The sequence below is a fragment of the Myotis myotis genome, unplaced genomic scaffold (assembly GCF_014108235.1).
Source record: "Myotis myotis isolate mMyoMyo1 unplaced genomic scaffold, mMyoMyo1.p scaffold_m19_p_5, whole genome shotgun sequence".
Lineage (NCBI taxonomy): Eukaryota > Metazoa > Chordata > Mammalia > Chiroptera > Vespertilionidae > Myotis > Myotis myotis.
Window position 1 is genome coordinate 110,314,908 of NW_023416357.1, and position 19,489 is coordinate 110,334,396.

Sequence of the window (19,489 nt, forward strand, 5' to 3'; positions counted from 1 at the left end):
ACGTCTATTGAAAATGCATATTTTAATAGGAACAAAAAATAGGTAGGATGTTTTGGAAGTCCCCATTGACTTCTAAGAAACGTTGGCTTATAAGAGCAATGCAAGAAGTGTGTTTTGCGAGAGAGGAAGATGGCTGCTAATGGGAAGGCAGACTGCAAGACAGTGTGTGAGAGAACAAAAGGAGAGTGTGTGGACGTATGGAAAGTGTATATTTGTGGGTGAGGGACAGCTATACTCCAAGGGACGGTTGGGGACTGCTGGACTGGGCTCCCCTGACCAGGCAGCCTCCACTGCTGCTGAAATCTCTCCCAGAGCAACCGGCTCTGCCACGGAGACTGCACCATCTTGAAGGGGAGAGTGGCTGTTATCGGAAGCCTATACATCCCAGGAATCTACAACCACAACACCCAGGGACCAGCTGCGAACCCAGGAACACCGGATCTCAAGCAGTGTGAATACATGGACTCAGATGAGCTCTGCATCTTTTCACAGAAAAGCCAGATTTTACCTAAGGAAAGGAGCGAGAGAGCTACATAACCTAACACCCTGAAAAAAGACTTCATGGGGAGACAAAGAAACTGCCCACATATGAAAGAAAAGGAGCCATCACCATAAAAGGAAGCAAACGAGATGGAGGCAAGCAATATGCCAGAGAAAGAATTCAGAGAAATGGTAATAAGGTCGCTGAAAAGAATGGAAGACAAATTCAACAATATGTGATATAACCAAAAGGAAATTAAGAAGAACCAAGAAGAAATGAAAAATGACATCGCTGTTATGAAGAACTCAATAGAAAGCATCAACAATAGACTAGAAGAAGCAGAGGACCGCATCAGTGAGCTAGAAGACAAGGTAAGAAAAAATACCCAAGCAGAGCAACATCTAGAAAAAAAAAAAACTTAAAAAACAGGAGAGCCTAAGGGAACTTTGGGACAACACGAAAAAAAACAACAACAACATCCGCATAATAGGGGTGCGAGGAGAGGAAACTGAGCAAGAAATAGAAAACCTGTTTGAAAAAATAAACACAGAAAACTTCCCTGATATAGGGAAGAAAAAACTCACACAAATCCAAGAAGCTCACAGAGTGCCAAACAAAATGAACCCCAAAAGACTGACGCCAAGGCACATTATAATTAAATTGGCAAACACCAACAACAAAGTAAGAATCTTCAAAGTAGCCAGAGAGAGACAGAAAGTTACCTACAAAGGATTCCCCATCAGACTAGTGACTGATTTCTCAACAGAAACACATCAGGCCAGAAGGGAATGGAATGAAATATACAAAGTCATTCAAAGGAAGGGTCTGAACCCAAGAATACTATCCATCAAGGCTATCAATCAAAATTGAGGGTGAAATCAGGAGTTTCACAGACAAAAAAGGACTAAGGGAATTTACTACCACCAAACCAGTAAAGGATCTGCTGTAAAAGGAAGAAATAAGAAGCAAAGAAGGAACACAGGTGTAAAGAATAAAAATGGTGACAAACAAGTACCTATCAATAATAAATTTAAATGTAAATGGATTAAATGCCCCAATCAAAAGACCTAGGCTAGCTGAATGGATAAGAAAACATGACCCATTTTTCTGTTGTCTACAGGAGACCCACCTCAGAACAAAGGACTCATAGACTGATGGTGAAGGAACGGAAAAAGGTTTTTCAGGCGAATGGAAATGAAAAAAAAGCTGGGGTAGCAATACTTATATCTGATAAATTAGATCTCAAAGTGAAAGACATAACAAGCGATAAGGAAGGCCACTTCGTAATACTAAAAGGAGCGATTCAACAAGAAGATATAACTCTGGTAAACATATATGCACCCAATACAAGAGCACCCAAATATATAAAAAAACTTCTGGGGGATATCAAGGGAGAGAATGACAGCAATACAGTCATAATAGGGGCCTTAATACCCCACTATCACCATTGGACAAATCCTCTAAACAAAAAAATCAGCAAAGAAACATCAATCGTAAGTGACTCACTAGATCAGATGGAATTAATTGACATCTTCAGAACATTTCACCCTAAAGCCACAGAATATACATTCTTCTCAAGTGCACATGGGTCATTTTCAAAGATAGACCATATAGTGGGTCACAAAGTCTCTTCAAATTCAAGAAGATAGAAATCATATCAAGCATCTTCTCAGATCACAATGGCATAAAACTAGAAATCAACTACAATAAAAACAAAAAAAAATCAAACACCTGGAGGCTAAATAGCATGCTATTAAACAATGACTGGGTTACCAGAGAGATTAAAAAAGAAATAAAAAGCATCATGGCAACAAATAACAATGAAAACAAAACAATCCAAAATCTATGGGACACAGTGAAAGCAGTCTTGAGAGGGAAGTTCATAGCCCTACAAGCCTATGGCAAAAAACAAGAAACAATGATAATAAATTACCTATCCCTAGAACTCAAAGAGTTAGAAACAGAGCAACAAGAAAAGCCCAGTGTAAGCAGAAGGAAGGAAATAATAAAGATCAGAGAGGCAATAAATGAAATAGAGACCAAAAAACAATCATCAAAAGATCAATAAAACCAAGAACTGGTTCTTTGAAGGATAAACAAGATTGATGAACCTCTAGCCAGGCTCACCAAGAAGCAAAGAGAGAGGACCCAAATAAACAAAATCAGAAATGAAAGAGGTGAAGTAACAACCGATCCTACAGAAATACAAATGATTATGAAAAAATACTATGAACAACTCTTTTCCAATAAAAAGGACAAGTAGACGAAATGGACATATTTGTAGAAAAATACAAGCTTCCAAAACTCAACCGAGAAGAATAAAAAAACCTGTAATTGAAACAGTGATCAAAAATCTTCCAGCAAACAAAAGCCCTCATCCAGACGGCTTTACAGGGGAATTCTACCAAGCATTCAAAGAACTAAAACCTATCCTCCTCAGACTATTCAAGTTCCTTCTATGAAGCCAGCATCACCCTAATAACAAAACCAGATTAAGACACCACAAAAAAAGAGAACTACAGGCCAATATCCTTGATGAGCATAGATGCTAAAATCCTCAACAAAATTCTAGCAAATAGGATTCAGCAGTACATTAGAAAGATCATAAACCATGACCAAGTGGAATTTATTCCGGGGATGCAAGGATGGTACAATATCCGCAAATCAATAAATGTGATACAGCACATAAACAAACTGAGAGACAAAAATCACATAATCATATCAATTGATGCAGATCAAGCATTTGACAAAATCCAACACCCTTTCTTGATAAAAACTCAGCAAAGTGGGAATAGAGGGATCATACCTCAACATAATAAAAGCCTTATATGACAAATATATAGCCAACATCATACTCAATGGGCAAAAACTAAACCCATTTCCCCAAAGAACAGGAACAAGACAAGGATGCCCACTTTCACCACTCCCGTTCGACATAGGACTAGAAGTACTAACCGTTGCGATCAGACAAGAAGAAGAACTAAAAGGCATCCAAATTGGAAAAGAAGTAAAACTGTCTATATCTGCAGATGGCATGATACTATACATAGAAAACCCCAAAGACTCCATCAAAAAATTATTAGACCTAATAAATGAATTTAGCAATGTAGCAAGATACAAAATTAACACCCAGAAATCTATGGCTTTTTTATACACCAATAATGAACTCACAGAAAGAGAAATGAACAAAACAATCCCATTTACCATTGCACCAAGAAAATTAAGATACCTAGGAATAAACTTAATCAAGCACGTAAAAGACCTGTACTCGGAAAACTACAGGATATTGAAAAAAGAGATAGAGGAAGACATAAACAAATAGAAGAACATACCACGTTCATGGATTGGTAGAATCAACATCATTAAAATGTCCATACTACCCAAAGCAATCTATAGAGTCAATGCAATACTATTAAAATACCAACGGCATATTTCAAAGATCTAGAACAAACTCTCCATAAATTCATCTGGAATAATAAAAAAAAACACCCCAAATAGCCACAGCAATCCTGAGAAAGAAGAACAAAGTTGGAGGGATCACAATACCAGATATCAAGCTATATTACCAAGCCACTGTTCTCAAAACTGCCTGGTACTGGCACAAGAACAGACATATAGACCAATGGAAGAGAATAGAGGACCCAGAAATTGACCCAAGCCATTATGCTCAAATAATATTTGACAAAGGAGGCAAGAGCATACAATGGAGTCAAAACAGCCTCTTTAATAAATGGTGCTGGGAAATCTGGTCAGATACATGCAAAAAAATGAAACTAGATCACTAACTTATACCATACACAAAAACAAACTCAAAATGGCTAAAGACTTGAAGACGGGAAACCATAAAAATCCTACAAGACTCCATAGGCAGCAAAATTACAGACATATGTCGTAGCAATATCTTTACAGACACAGCTCCTAGGGCAAGAGTCTAAGGAGAAAATAAACAAATGGGACTACCTCAAAATAAAAAGCTTCTGCACAGCAAAAGAAACCATCAACAAAACAACAAGAGAGCCCACTGCGTGGGAGAACATATTTGCCAATGTTATCACCGATAAGGGTTTAATCACTAACATTTACAGGGAACTCATACAACTTAACAAAAGGAAGATAAACAATCCAATCAAAAAATGGGCAAAGGGCCTAAATAGACACTTTTCAAAAAGAGGACATTCAGAAAGCCAAGAGACATATGAAAACATGCTCAAAGTCACTAATCATCGGAGAAATGCAAATAAAAACAACACTGAGGTATCATCTCACACCTGTCAGACTGGCTATCATCAACAAATCAACAAAGGACAAGTGCTGGAGAGGATGTGGAGAAAAAGGAACCCTGTGCACTGCTGGTGGGAATGCAGACTGGTGCAGCCACTGTGGAAGACAGTATGGAGTTTCCTCAAAAAACTAAAAATGGAACTCCCATTTGACCCTGTGATCCCACTTCTAGGAATATATCCCAAGAAACCAGAAACACCAATCAGAAAGGATATATGCACCCCTATGTTCATAGCAGCACAATTCACCATAGCTAAGATCTGGAAACAGCCTAAGTGCCCATCAGCAGATGAGTGGATTAGAAAACCGTGGTACATCTGCACAATGGAATACTACACTGCTGTAAAAAAAGAGTTCTTACAATTTGCAGCAGCATGGATGGAACTGGAGAGCATTATGCTAAGTGAAATAAGCCAGTCAGAGAAAGATAAATATCAAATGATCTCAGTCATCTATGGACAATAAAGAACATTATAACCTGATGAGCAAAAAGATAGAGAGGCAGAGAAGCACTGCACAGACTGTGAAATTACAGCGGGAAGGCTGGGGAGTATTGGAGGAGGATAAGAGATCAATTAAAGGGTATGCATGCATATAAGCATAATCAATGGACACAAGACACTGGGGCGGGGGAGTGGGAGGCAGGGTAGGGGAGGCCGGGGGAAGGTCAATGGGGAAAAGGAGACATATGTACAAGTAATTTTTAAAAAATTAAAAAGGTCTTGCTTTTTAATAGTCTCAACCTCAGTATAGGGCAATTACTGGCACATAGGTGCTTAATAAATATTGAGTAAATCAGTGAATATTAATACGTAAATGAAACGGTGCTTTGCAAGCTCCATCTACTAGTACACGCGGTTGGAGACCAGCATCTTATTCTAAGGTCACAGGCCACTGCTCCAGGGAAACCGCTCCTTCCGGGGCGGGGGCGGGGGCGGGGCGGAGGCGCGGGCCCGCCCACCGGGCCGCGGGCTTTAGGACCAGCGCAACCGGAAGCAGCTTGGAGGCGGGGCTTCGGGGGACCTTCGCACGTCCCGGCGTGGCACCGGCGCCAGCGGGAGGGTCGCCGCCACCGCCGCGGAGCAGCGCGTTTCTGGTCGGCGCCCTGCGCGCACATGGCGAGCGCGGCGCAAACGCCCCCGCGGGGCGGCGGGAAGCGCAAGGGGAAGGCGCAGTACGTCCCGGCCAAGCGTGCCCGGCGCGGCGACGGCGCGGGCCCGCGGCAGCTGGAGCCCGGGCTGCAGGGCGTGCTCATTACCTGCAACATGAACGAGCGCAAGTGCGTGGAGGAAGCCTACAGCCTGCTCAACGAGTATGGCGACGACCTGTATGGGCCGGAGAAGGTAGGCCTGCGCCGGGGCTACCGCTAGGCTTTCGGGTGAGGAAGGCCGCCCGCCTTCAGGCGCATGCGCGGGCCCTGCGCCTGCGCGGGCGGGGCGTGGCCTCTGACATCCCGCCCCCTCGCGTGTTCGGGTCGCGGAGCGGGTGGAGTCGGGCGGGAAGTGCTGCTGTCCTGCACTTGCTTCCGGTTGTTAATCGGCGGCCCCTACCTACAGACTGCGCCCTGCCGCCCAGGCTTGTGTTTCTGGGTTTTTCAGAGACATTTACTCTTCACGACCGCCTTGTGAGCCATGTTGAGGAGGACCCAAGGGTTACGTAGGCGATGGAGCTGGCCAGGGTTCCAGGAAGTTCGCCGCAGGGTTTGCCACGTGGTGCCGCTGTCTGAGCACCTTGGCTGCAGTAATGTCTGTCCTCAGTAGTAGCTCTGAAATAGTGGGTTTAGTGTTCGTGTTAGTTATTTCTCAAATGCATGTAGAAGCACATTTTCAAAGTAAGAACTCTTCCACCAGTAGCACTTCAAATGTAATTGCCCCATCGCAGTTTGCAAGTCATATTCTTGGCTTAGATCCGGACTAACACATGTATGGACACACCCAAGAGTTCAGTGAAGGAGGCTGGTCCCTGGGGCCTCTGGGGCTGGACACGGCATGCCATTTTATTCTGCTGACTTAGATGACAAAGAATAATGGTAGCACTTTTTAAGGGTGACTAAAAAGTTGCTTATGCCCATAAACTACCTCCTGGTGTAGGGTAAAGGCCCCAAAAATGTGTACACTCACTAGTGCCCGCTTGGCAACTCCATCGATGGGCGGAGGACTGGGCAGGCAGTGCTGTCCTTTCTACACTGGCACCGAGAGCAAGTGCCTGGGATTGTTTCCTGTTCCTTATTAGAACACGAATAACCGTTTTCCATTCCGCAAGGACATGGTCTCCTCTCACCCAAGGGAGAGTGTCATTAGGCACAAAGGTGTCTAGGGATGGGATGCAGGGCCACCCTGGAATGATTGATCTGGTGAGCATATTTCTCTGTCCCTGACTGTTACTGTGTTTTTGGAAACGTTTTCAAATGAGAAGCACCACAATCCTCATTTTCAGGGAAGTGAGGTCTCAGTATCTTAATGAAAAGGTTTGTCAATACTGAGCTGTCTGCCACTGGGGGTTTCACATAAGCCGTTTATTACCGCTTTTCACGTGAGCTGTGATGGCATCTCTGCTCATGCGTTTTATGCAAAGTTTACAGACCAGGACCAGCCGCCCTCAGGAGGCGAGGGAGAGGACGACGATGCGGAGGCCGCCTTGAAGAAAGAAGTTGGTGACATTAAAGCGTCTACGGAGATGCGGCTGAGAAGGTTCCAGTCAGTGGAGAGCGGCGCGAACAATGTGGTCTTCATCAGGACACTGGGGATAGGTGTGTCTGGCCACTACGCCTTGCGATGCTCGATCCTGTACTGCCTGGCCATCTCCCTCTCACAGAACACCGGCTCCCTCACCGGTCTCAGCACCAGGCATATAGAAGGCAGAACGGGGTGGGGGACACAGCCTTGGCTCAGGAGTAGAAACTTGGGTTTGCCACTTCCTTTGCATGTCACTTTAGGTAAAACAAGTACATGCTCTGTCTACAAGGGGCAGCCGCCACCCAGCTCCAGCCCATCTGGAATGGCTTCAGGCTTTAGGGGATGTGGTCCTGATAGGGCCACATTTTCTGATTTTTCAAAAGAAGTTGGAAATCTGGAGAAGTTTCTAGATTTTTAAATGCAGTTAACTAATTTAAAAGTATTGAAAGTACTGAGCAGCCCCATCAAATTTGTATATTATTAGGATGTGACCTAAGGACTACCACTTGACCTTGTGCAGGTCATGGTCTGGGGCTCCTCTAAGGTCTGAGATCTAGATTTATGTACAAACTTAGCTTCTGGATTAATTACATCTTTTTAAGTGATTTGCAGATTCTTGTTTTGTTTTTGTAAAAAACTGTGCTATTTAATGTTTGTTACTTAGATAGTTGCCATTTTCATAGGAAAACAACAGTGTGGTTCTATCATTGAGTAAGTCAGATATAAAAATGTAGCTTCGCTGTCTTCGTGAACAGTTGTTTTTGGTAAAAGTAATGCTGAAGAGTTAAAATACTAGATATGGTATTGATACGTAGTAGGCATTGAAGAAATACTAGTTGGAAAGCATGGTTGGTTAGACTTATTTAAAATTCATTATGATCACTTCTTATACTCTATTGTCAATTTATGTCACTGACAATGAAAATTCATTTTAGAGAGTTAGAAGAGGCTTTAAAATGTCTGAAAACTTAGATTCTCAACTTGTCTGTTCCGTGCTGCTTTTTCCCTTTAGAACCTGAGAAACTGGTACATCATATTCTCCAGGATATGTACAAAACCAAGAAGAAGAAGACCCGGGTTATTCTACGAATGTTACCCATCTCAGGCACATGCAAGGCTTTCTTAGAAGATATGAAAAAATATGCAGAAACTTTTTTGGAACCCTGGTTTAAAGCTCCAAATAAAGGGACATTTCAGATTGTATATAAAGCTCGAAATAACAGTCATGTGAATAGAGAAGAAGTTATCAAAGAATTGGCAGGTATATTTCTCTTAGTGATTTTACATTGGTGTGCAAGGTAATTCTTGTTCTTGTTTGTATGAATTTTTTTTAGGAAACTCCACTCTTCTCCAAAGTGATTGCACCAATTTACATTCCCACCAACAGTGCTCCCTTTTCACATTTTCAACAGCTCTTGTTGTTTATTGATTTATTGATGATCCTGACAGGTGTGAGGTGATATCTAATTGTGGTGTGATTTGCATCTCTCTGATGGTGACATTGAGCATCTTTTCATGTGTCTATTGGCCATCTGTGTGTAGTCTTTGGAGAAGTGTCTACTCAGGTCTTCTGCACACTTTTTTTTTTTTTTTTAATATATTTTTATTGATTTCAGAGAAGGAAGAGAGAGATAGAAGCATCAATAATGAGAGAGAATCATTGATTGGCTGCCTCCTGCACATCCCACGCTGGGGATCAAGTCTGAAACAGGCATGGGCCGTGACTGGGAATCAAACTGTGACCATCTAGTTCATAGGTTGACCCTCAACCACTGAGCCATTCTGGCTGGCCCCACTTTTTAATTGGGTTGTTTGTTTTTCTGGTGTTGAATTGTCTGAGTTCTTTATAAATTTTGATATTAATCCCTTATTGGACATGTCATTGGTGATTATGCTTTCCTATTCTGTAGATTGTCTCTTTGTTTTGCTGTACAAAAATTTTTTAGTTTACTGTAGTCCCATTTGTTTATTTTTTCTTTGTTTCCCTTGTCCAAGAAGAGGTGTCAAAAGAGTATTGCTACGGGAAACATCTGAGATGTTACTCCTATGTGTTCTTCTAGGGGTTTTATGGTTTTGAGACTTTAAGTTTTTCATCCATTTTGAGCTTATTCTTACGTATGATGTAAGAAGGTGGCCTAGTTTCTTTCTTTCTTTCTTTTTTTTTGCACGTATCCATCCAGTTTTTCCAGCACCATTTATTGAATAGACTGTTTTTGTCCCATTGTACATTCTTGCTTCCTTTATCAAAGATTAATTGACTGGATAGGGGTGGGTTTATCTCTGGGCTCTCTCTGATTCCATGAGCTATGTGTCTGTTTTTCTGCCTGTGCCATGCTGTATTGATTTCGATGGCTTTGTAGTATAGTTTGATATTAGGTAGTGTGATACTCCCCAGTTTGTCTTCTTTTTTCAAGATATCTGTTGCTATCCTGGTCCATGTGGAGTGTGGCCCCATGCACCAAAGGGTTGTGGGTTCACTTCCTGGTCAGGGCACATATTCAGGTTGTGGGTTTGATTCCCAGCCAGGGCACATATGGGAGGCAGCCGATCGATGTTTCTTTGTCACATCTATCTTTCTCTCTCTTTCCCTCTCCCTACCACTCTCTCACTAAAATCAGTTAAAAAAAATATAAGATTTCTGTCACTATTTGGGTCTTTTGTGTTTCCATACAAATTTTTGGATTATTTCTTCTAGTTCTGTGAAATATACCATTGGAATTTTGATAGGAATTGTGTTGAATCTATAGATTGCACGGTATATGTTTCTATTTATTAGTATCTTCTTTGATTTCTTTCTTTAATGTTTTATAATTTTCTGTAACCTCCTCTGTTAAATTTATCCCTAGAGCCCTGGCTGGTGTGGCTCAGTTGGTTGGATAGTCATTCCGTGCAATAGAAAGTCATGGAGTTGATTCCCAGTCAGGGCACATACCTAGGTTGCGGGTTCAACCCCCAGTTGGAGCAAGAACAGGAGGCAACTGATTGATGTATGTCTCTCACAGCCATGGTTCTCCCCCTCCCCCTCCCCCTCCCTCTCCCTCTCCCCCTTCCCCTTCCTCCCTTTCACCTCTCTATTCCTCTCTCCCTCCTTCTCTGGAATCTATCTATCTTATCTATCTATCTTATCTATCTATCTATCTATCTATCTATCTATCTATCTATACACACATACATAACTATATATATATAAAAGCCTAAGTGACTGTTCGACCATCCGACTGGTAGCTATGATGCGCATTGACCACCAGGGGGCAGGTGCTCAATGCAGTAGCTGCCGAGCTGTGGTGATTTGGCAGCTGCGGTTCTCAGGTTACGCACCCGGAACCAGAGAGGAGGGAGCCCGATTCTAGGGTGTGTCACCCAAGAACTGCCCTCTCGCAATCTGGGACTCCTCAGGGGATGTCCGAGAGCCAGTTTCAGCCCAATCCCCTCAGGCCAGGCCGAGGGACCCCACCAGTGCACAAATCTGTGCACCAGGCCTCTAAATCAATAAAATAAAATAAATTTATTCCTAGGTATCTTTTATGCAGTTGTAAATGGATGTGTTTTTTAATTTTCCTTTCTGATAGTTCATTATCTTTATATAAAAAAGCATAAGCAACCATTACAATCAGAACGACTGGTCGACCAGTCGCTATGATGAGCACTGACCACCAAGGGGAAAATGCTCAATGCAGGAGCTGCCCTCTGGTGGACAGTGCACTACCACAGCCAAACTCCTGTGGCCGGCCATCCTCCTCTGGTCCCTCCCCCCGGCCGTCTGGCCAACCTCCCACAGCCCTCTCCCTGGCCAGCAGGCCCCAATCGGGACTTGGCGAGATGGTCCTGATAGCCGGCCAGGCCTAGGAACCCCTCCTGTGCATGAATTCATGCACCGGGCCTCTAGTTGTCATATAAAAATGCAACTGATTTTTGGATATTTATTGTGTATCCTGCTACTTTACTGAATTCATGTATCAGTTCTAGTAGTTTTTTTGTGTGGAATAGGTAGGGCTCTCTATATACAGTATCGTGTCGTCTGCAAATAATAACAGTTTTACTTATTCCTATCCAATTTAGATGCCTTTTATTTCTTCTTGTCGGATCACTGTGGCTAGGACTTCTAGTACTACGTTGAATAAGAGTGGTGAAAGCGGACATCCCTGTCTTGTTTCTCACTTTAAGGGAACACTTTTAGTTTTTCCCTGTTGAGTATGATGTTGGCTGTGGGTTTGTTATATGTGGCCTTAGAGATATGTTGCCTCTGTTCCCACTTTGCTGAGAGTTTTTATCATAAATGGGTGCTGGATTTTGTCAAATGCTTTTCTTGCATCTATTGATGTAAAGGATTGCCCTATGACCCAGTGATTCCACTTCTAAAAATATATCCAAAGAAGCTCAAAACACTAATTTGAAAGAAGATATGCATTACCATGTTCACTGCAGCATTATTTACAATAGCCAAGATATGGAAGCAACCCAAGTGCTCATCAATAGACAAGTGTATAAAAAACCTGTGGCACACCCACATAATACACAATGGAGTACTGCTTGGCCATAAAAAAGAAAAAAACTTACCTTTTGCAACAGCATGGATGAATCTAGAGGGTATTATGCTAAGTGAAAAAAGTCAGAGAAAGACAAATACCGTATAATTTCACTTATATGTGGAATCAAGAACAGTAAATCGAAAGAGACTCAGGTACAGAGAACAGAACGGTTGATAGAGGGGAGATGGTTGAAGGACTGGGTGAAAAGGTGAAGGGATTAAGAAGTACAAATTGGTAGTTAAAGAATAGTCACAGTACTGTAAAGTACCACATAAGGAATATATTCAGCATTATAATTATGAATGGGATCAGGTGGGTACTAGAAATATCGGTGGGGGTTATGGGGGGGGCCACTCCATAAATTATGTGTTTGTCAAACCACTATACTGTTTTTCTGAAACTAATACAGAATAATATCAAATGTAAACTATAATTGAAAAAAATAAGTTTTAAAAATAAGTTTTTAAAGGTTTAAGGCTTACATTTTTTAGTGTAGAGCAAATATATTAAAATGTCTTTAAAATAATATTAAACCTAACTCATTTCAGTATGTTGGATATGAGGTTTTCTGATAGTTAGATATTAAGTCTTTTCCAAACCAAGATTGAATTTTTCTTTGGAAAATAAGTATTCTTATTAAATGTCTCAGGGTTTCATTTGCATTTATTTTTTGAAAGTGGTCAGGGGATGTGACTGAGGCCTGTGTGGAAGAGAGCACTTGTATGTGCTTTGGTTTAACAAGTCCCAGGCAGAGAGATGAAAGAATGTTTTTGTATCCTTGAAGCGTCACAGTACCCTCTCAGCCTAAGTTTTTCCCTCTTTTTTCTACAGGAATAGTGGGAAGCCTCAACTCGGAAAACAAAGTGGATCTTACCAACCCGCAGTACACAGTGGTAGTGGAAATCATCAAGGCTGTGTGCTGCCTGAGTGTTGTGAAAGATTACGTGTTGTTCAGGAAGTATAATCTCCAGGAGGTGGCCAAGAGCGCTCAGGACCCACGGCCGCTCGACCCCAAGCAGGCAGTCCAAGCAGGAAATGGGGAAGAAGCTAAATTGGAAGCTGGTGACAGATCAAATCAAAATGACCCAGCAGACGGAAAAAATAGCCAGCAGGCACCGGAGAATAGTGAGGAGCAGGGGCTGGCAAAACCGGTATCTGAGACACAGGTGGCACACGAGGAAGGAGCTAAACCTGAACTTGCAAGTCAAGTCACAGAAGGATCTGAGTCAAATGAAAATGACCTCTTATAGGGAAAAAAGTCTTTTGATGTTGGAGGTGAGTTTCTCTACTGGGATTCTGCGAGCTGTTGCTGGGGTTCCATATAAAATTGCTACTGAAAATGTTGTTTTTGAACTTCTTGTGCTGCATAACGCCGTGCTCACAGTAGTGAGCAGTGACGGAGCCGCCCTGCTGACAGTTCCTTAGAGACTGTGTGTGCCTGCATGGCAGAGTGCGGTGGGCCCGCCACGGGGTTGGGCTGGACCCTGTGGGTGATTGGTGAGCACTATTCACAGAGGGAGTGTGGTAGGAGTATGACATTGGCCGCTCCCTCCTGACTACCTGCCCCAGCACTGCCCACCGACTGACTGATGGGGGCGAACTTCGAGGGAAATGTTCATTCTTAGGAAGGAATTGTCGTGTGCTGCAGCTCAGTTGTCTCCTGATACTTTGTTGTAAACTGCAAAAACATGGGTCAAAAGGTTAGAAGTGAATTGTTTTGTGAAGTTTTTGAACTTTTTGTGATTTCTTGTTTAGCTGTTATGCCCGTTTTGTATTTTATTAAAAATAAAATTTTTTGTTTATTACAAACAAATCTGATGGTCCAGTGCAACCATTTTTGAAGGCAAGGTGTGAGGTAGAAGAGGACTGTGCTAGGCATAGAACACAGACATTTCTGATCAGGTTAGTGATGAAGAATTATAGGCTTCAGAGTTACTTGAGTATATTAGTGCAACAAAGGACGAAAAGAAATTCTTTACAGTGAAAGCTACTTTCTAATGGTTTTATATGGACGTATAATCCAAGCTGTCCTATTCCAGTGTATATCATCTGGAATGCAACCTATAAACCTAGATTTTGGTCCAGCAGTTGCAACTAAATCATAGCCATTTGATAAGTAAAAGTGTTGATTATTTTAAATGATTTTTGGAATATCAAAATAGTAAAGATTTTTTGTTTAAAAAATCACATTCAGTGAAAAAGTGTAGGAAGCAAATTATCTAGTAGCAGAACTTATTCCACAAAATAAAGTCTCACATAGTTGGTAAGAATCTAATAAAACCAACATTGAAATGCTAGGGCAAGAAGTTCAAGAAATTGAAAAGATTTTACTCCAGTTTAATAAATTGACTTATATATCACATGATGCTAAAAAGTTTTCTTTTGTCATTAACTGCAAAGTAGCAATTTATCTGGGTTGATGAGTCAACAGATTCCAAGAATATTTTTAAATTTATTTTTAATTTTTCAACAGTTGGCATTCAATATTTTATTAGTTTCAGGTATACAGCATAGTGGTTAGACATTCATACAACTATGATGAATATTTGACATGGTGCCGCATTTGCAAGATTTGTAAACGATGAATCAAGAAAACTTTCTGCTGCTAGATGCCTTCCAAAACAAAGGCCAGTATAAATGTAATGGGTCTTCATATCTGAAAAGCAAAGGTCTGTCATCTGTACTCCTGGTGCCCATCAGCAGTTGGCTTCATGACACATTTTGCCTCATTTAAAAAAAAAATATAATGTTGATGTAGCACACTGCTCTCTCCACAGAGAGGTGCTGATATAAAACATGAGATGAAAGTTTTGGATAATGCTACAAAATGGTTACTTTAGTAAAGACTTCATTTATGCAAGGATATGTTTTTTAAAGCCCCAAACTAAATCCTGAACCAAGAGCACATGACTCTTTGGCGGTGAATGACCAGAGTACAGACAAAATACTGGGCCCGGTTTTACTGAGTGCCTTGAAGATGAAGAATGGCTAAGAGATACTTCTCATTGCATGAACAAACAAATATGTTTCTGCAGGGTCCTAGAGAAAAGATTTTTTCTTAAAAGTGACAAGATTCTTAGATTAAAAAGAAATGGACTTTGGAACAACCACTTGGGTTTGAGAGTGAAGAAAGTAACAAGGCTCAAGCCCCTAACTCTCCTGGAAGAACTGCTAAACCAAATTGAATAGTGTTTTCCCTCCTTTGCCTAACACTTGTGAGTGGCTGGGAGGGGAACCCCTTTCTGAGTCTCAGCCTGAGATTTTGTCTGGGGAAGAAAATGAACTGCGTCCTACTCTGACACTGGATTTCTGTGACATAGAGCGCCCTTCAGTTTAGTGCCCTCACACACAGACCATGGGGGTTCCCTTAATTTGAATGTGTTTTTCAAGGGTTCCTCCAGGGCAAAACTGAAAAAAGCCGGAAGAGGCAGACACCAAAGTGGGTTGCGAAATTAAGAATATTAAGGGGCTGTGAAGTTAGCTTTTGGAGATTTAAATTTAAAAATATTTGGAAATGCCCAGCCAGTATAGATCAGTAGTTGAGCACGGATCCATGAACCAGGCCCTCCTCCTCCCAGCCCCCCAAACCCTGTTTGATTGCCAGTCAGGGCACATGCCCAGGTTGCAGGCTCGATCAGCAGTAGGGGCCATGCAGGAGGCAGCCAATCGATGTCTCTCATCAATGTTTCTATCTCTATCCCTCTCCCTCTCTATCTAAAATCAATAAAAACACTTTTTAAAAAAGTTTGGAAGTTACACAAATGGAAGTCTTCCCTCACCAATGGCTCTGTTTGTTTAGGGACTAGTGAGCATGGGTTGGCAAACGACACTAGAAGATTTGGATGGGCAAGGGGAATAGACAGGGCTGCTAATGCAGGTGAGGCTGGGACTTCCCTACCTGGAACGTCAGTTCCTAATAGGTTGAAGTCAACTTGAAAGGATGATAAGAGCATTCAAAGTATCATTTGGGGGAATAGGGTAGGATTCTGGTGTCTTCATCGGACTTGCTCCAAGTCAGAGATTATTTTTATTTCAACAGTGCAAGACTCTGGGACTTGGAATTAAATGGCCATTCCTGCACCTGTGGAGCTGGGTTCCTTTCATTTTGTGAAAGCTGCTGCTACAGGAAGATTCGGGTGTAGTCGTTTGTTTCACTCCCCACTGTGTTTGTTTACGTTCAGGAGACCTGGGTGACCAGAGCTGACCTCCCAGCTGTAAAGGGCTGTGTTCTGTTGGAATCTTTGCGTTCATCCAGTAAAAGACTCGTTTTCAAGGTTACCAACTTTATTTTCACTGACGTGAGCATGTTATTCTATAAGTGACGAGGTTCCAGGTTAGAACTGAATGCTTTCTTTAAATTTTTCTTTTTAAAAAATTATGTCAGTTTTAAAAAGTACACAGCAGTGTTGTGGTCCAGTAAACTTGTTTTGCTCTATGGAGAAACAAGCATTAAACTTGCTACTTTCAAACATGTTTCTCTAAACTTAAACATGATTTCTGAATGTTATTCTTGTATTGCTTTTGGTTTTACTTGTACTGATTTTGGTACAGCCAAATATCAAGCTTGTTTTTTTTATAGTTCCTGATATTTTTAGAAAAAATCAAAATAAAATTGTTCCATAAAGATTGGTCTGTACTTTTTTTCTCTTTCTGCCTCTTAATAAATCTCTTGCTTTATAATAGACATATCACAAAAGATGTTTAATGTCAACTTATCCTAATATATAAAAAGCCAGGGGCCATCACGACCGAAGCAACTGGACTGATGACAACAGCAGGCTGCATGGGCCGACCAGGCCGGCAGTGGGGGGGGTTAGTGAGGGACGACCAAACGACCGAACGCAGGCTGCGTGAGGCGACCAGGCCGGTGGGGATGAGGGGGGGAGTTAGGGGTGACCAGGCTGGCAGAGGGGGCAGTTCGGGGCAACCAGACTGGTGGGAGGGGGCAGTGGGGATGACCAGGCCAGCAGGAGGGGCAGTTAGGGGTGATTAGGCTGGCAGGGGGGCAGTTAGGGGCGATCAGGCAGGTAGGCAGGTGAGCAATTAGGAGCCAGCAGTCCCGGATTGTGAGAGGGATGTCCAACTGCCAATTTAGGCCCAACCAGGCCTAAACCGGCAGTTGGACATCCCTCGAAGGGACCCGGATTGGGGAGGGTGCAGGCTGGGCTGAGTGAGGGGGGTTAGTGAGGGACGACCAAATGACCGAACGCAGGCTGCGTGAGGCGACCAGGCCGGTGGGGATGAGGGGGGGAGTTAGGGGTGACCAGGCTGGCAGAGGGGGCAGTTCGGGGCAACCAGACTGGTGGGAGGGGGCAGTGGGGATGGCCCCCCCCCCCGCCCACTCCCATGCACGGATTTCATGCACCAGGCCTCTAGTATTTTATATCTATATATATAAAAGCCTAAGCGACCGTTATGACTAGACGACTGGCCGGTAGCTATGATGCACACTGACCACCAGGGAGCAGATGCTCAATGCAGGAGCTGCCCCCTGGTGGTCAGTATGCTCCCACAGCCAACCTCCCATGGTCCCTCCCCCCTGTTGGCTGGCCAACCCTATCGGACCCCATTGCCAGCCAGGCCGAGGGACCCCACCCGTGTACGAATTCGTGCACTGGACGTCTAGTATATATCTACATTAATAAAAGACAAAGATGCTAATTGACCATACTTTCGCTACACCCAAGCCACGCCCACCAGCCAATCTGAGCGACTATATGCAAATTAACCCAACCAAGATGGTGGCTGGCAGCCATGGAGCTGGAGCAAGCCGGAGGCTTGGTTGCCCTGGCGATGGGGGAAGCCAAGCTTCCCACCCTGCCCTGGCCAGCTGTGGCCTCTGCAAAAGGCAACAAAGTTTCAATAATAGAAGATAAATAAATCCCAGATACCTGCTTCCCGCCAGCCTCCACTGGGAGCTTGGGTGGCTGGGGGCTGTGGCCAGCCTGCAAACAGCCATCAGCCCCTCACCCAGACTGGCCAGGCACCCCAGCAGGAACCTCCCCCACCCTGAAGGTGGTGTGGCTAGCCTTAAAATGGCCCTCAGCCCCTCACCCAGTCTGGCCAAGCACCCCAGTAGGGACCCCTACCCTGAAGGGGCTGTGGCCAGCCTGCAAACAGCCATCAGCCTCTCACCCAGGCTGGCCACACCCTCATGGGGTAAGGGTACCCGCTGGAGGGCTTGGCCAGCCTGCAAACAGCCATCAGCCCCTCACCCTGGCTGGCCAGGCACCCCAGCGGGACCCCCACCCTGAACCTGGACACCCTTCAGGGAAAACCAGCCGGCCCCCACCCATGCACCAGGCCTCTATATAATAAAAGGGTAATATGCAAATTGACCCTAACAGCAGAACGACTGGGAATCACTGGTCACTATGACACTCTGACCACCAGGGGGCAGACCCTCAATGTAGGAGCTGCCCCCTGGTGGTCATTGTGCTCCCACAGGGGGAGTTCTGCTCAGCCACAAGCCAGGCTGATGGCTGCCAGTACAGCGGTGGTGGTGGAGCCTCTCCTGCCTTCTCAGCAGCGCTAAGGATGTCTGACTGCAGTTTAGGCCTGCTCTCCGCTGGCAACTGGACATCCCCCGAGGGCTGCCGGGCTGCCAGAGGGATGTCTGACTGCCATCTTAGGCCCAATCCCCCGGGGAGTCATCCCCCGAGGGGTCCCAGACTGCGAGAGGGCACAGGCCCGGCTGAGGGACCCTCCCGAGTGCACAAATTTTTGTGAACTGGGCCTCTAGTATATATATAAAAGTCTAATAATGCAGTGTCCCCTTGGAGTTCAACTGGGAGACCTGAAGTTCGATCACTTGCTATGACATGTGCTGACCACCAGGGGGCAACATGGAACATGGTGGATGACTGGTGGCATCGATGGGTTGCTGAGGTTGCTGCCTCGGAGGCAGGGAGGCAGGGGACCTGATGGTCCCTGATTGCCAGCTAGGCCTAGGGACCCTACCCAGTGCATGAGTTTTATGCACTGGGCCTCTAGTGTATCAATAATAGTTACTACATTGTCTTAAAAAGTAAAGAAACAAAAATTTATTTTTAATAATTACTTTTAAGTGGTCCAAGTTTCAGATACTTTATAGTGAATTTGCTTCAGAATGATAACTAGTAATATAGTACTTAATTAAATTTACTTACTGGCTTTTGAATTACATGTTTATTTCTCACTTAAATGTTAATATTTTAATCCCTCTTAAAGAATTAGTAATATATAAAAAAGTTAAGCAGAGTTCTGTCTTGAACATTTCTCTTTGAATACTTCTAATCTTTATTTTTGTTTAATCAGGCACAAAATAAATTCATTGTCCACTGTTTTTCCAAGCAATCATTTGAGCCCTGCAATTTTAAACACTATAAGTCATAATCATTGTGTCGGTTTAGTTATCATAACAATATTCCTCCAATATTTAGATTTTTATTTATTTTTGACTAACTACAAAACAGACTCAGGAAAAATCTTACACATTTTAAGAGAGTTGTCACTGAACCATCAGGAAACAGAAAGCCGCCCTG

General features: G+C 43.3%; 2 protein-coding genes across 5 annotated transcripts in view; one reads left to right on the forward strand and one right to left on the reverse strand.

Moving 5' to 3' along the window:
- The window catches only part of ACSM3 (acyl-CoA synthetase medium chain family member 3), a 69,308-nt gene extending 63,136 nt beyond the window's left edge, over window positions 1-6,172 (reverse strand). Inside the window, exon 1 of one of the 2 annotated variants that reach the window (XM_036308235.1) lies at window positions 6,021-6,172. In XM_036308235.1, coding sequence (XP_036164128.1) covers window positions 6,021-6,029 — 9 coding nt within the window. In that variant the 5' untranslated portion in view covers window positions 6,030-6,172. The remainder of the gene's footprint in view (window positions 1-6,020) is intronic. The other variant, XM_036308234.1, reaches the window with a different exon arrangement.
- On the forward strand, window positions 5,757-16,592 carry THUMPD1 (THUMP domain containing 1). Of its 3 annotated transcripts, none has more exons than XM_036308237.1 (5): window positions 5,757-6,105; window positions 7,337-7,511; window positions 8,450-8,698; window positions 12,798-13,241; window positions 16,006-16,592. In XM_036308237.1, the coding sequence occupies exons 1-4, from the start codon at window positions 5,878-5,880 to the stop codon at window positions 13,214-13,216; spliced, it is 1,071 nt and encodes a 356-aa protein (XP_036164130.1). In that variant the 5' UTR covers window positions 5,757-5,877; the 3' UTR covers window positions 13,217-13,241; window positions 16,006-16,592. The 3 variants fall into 3 exon arrangements, with proteins under 3 accessions (XP_036164130.1, XP_036164131.1, XP_036164129.1); XM_036308238.1 differs by having other exon boundaries at window positions 16,148-16,592; XM_036308236.1 differs by lacking the exon at window positions 16,006-16,592 and having other exon boundaries at window positions 5,758-6,105; window positions 12,798-13,310.
- Window positions 16,593-19,489: the final 2,897 nt, after the last annotated feature.

Excerpts from the sequence above, each read along its gene's own strand:
- THUMPD1 (XM_036308237.1), top strand. The coding sequence starts at position 5,878 with ATGGCGAGCGCGGCGCAAACGCCCCCGCGGGGCGGCGGGAAGCGCAAG. Across the intron at positions 6,106-7,336 it reads ACCTGTATGGGCCGGAGAAG|TTTACAGACCAGGACCAGCC; the intron begins GTAGGCCTGCGC and ends TTTTATGCAAAG. Across the intron at positions 7,512-8,449 it reads CATCAGGACACTGGGGATAG|AACCTGAGAAACTGGTACAT; the intron begins GTGTGTCTGGCC and ends TTTTCCCTTTAG.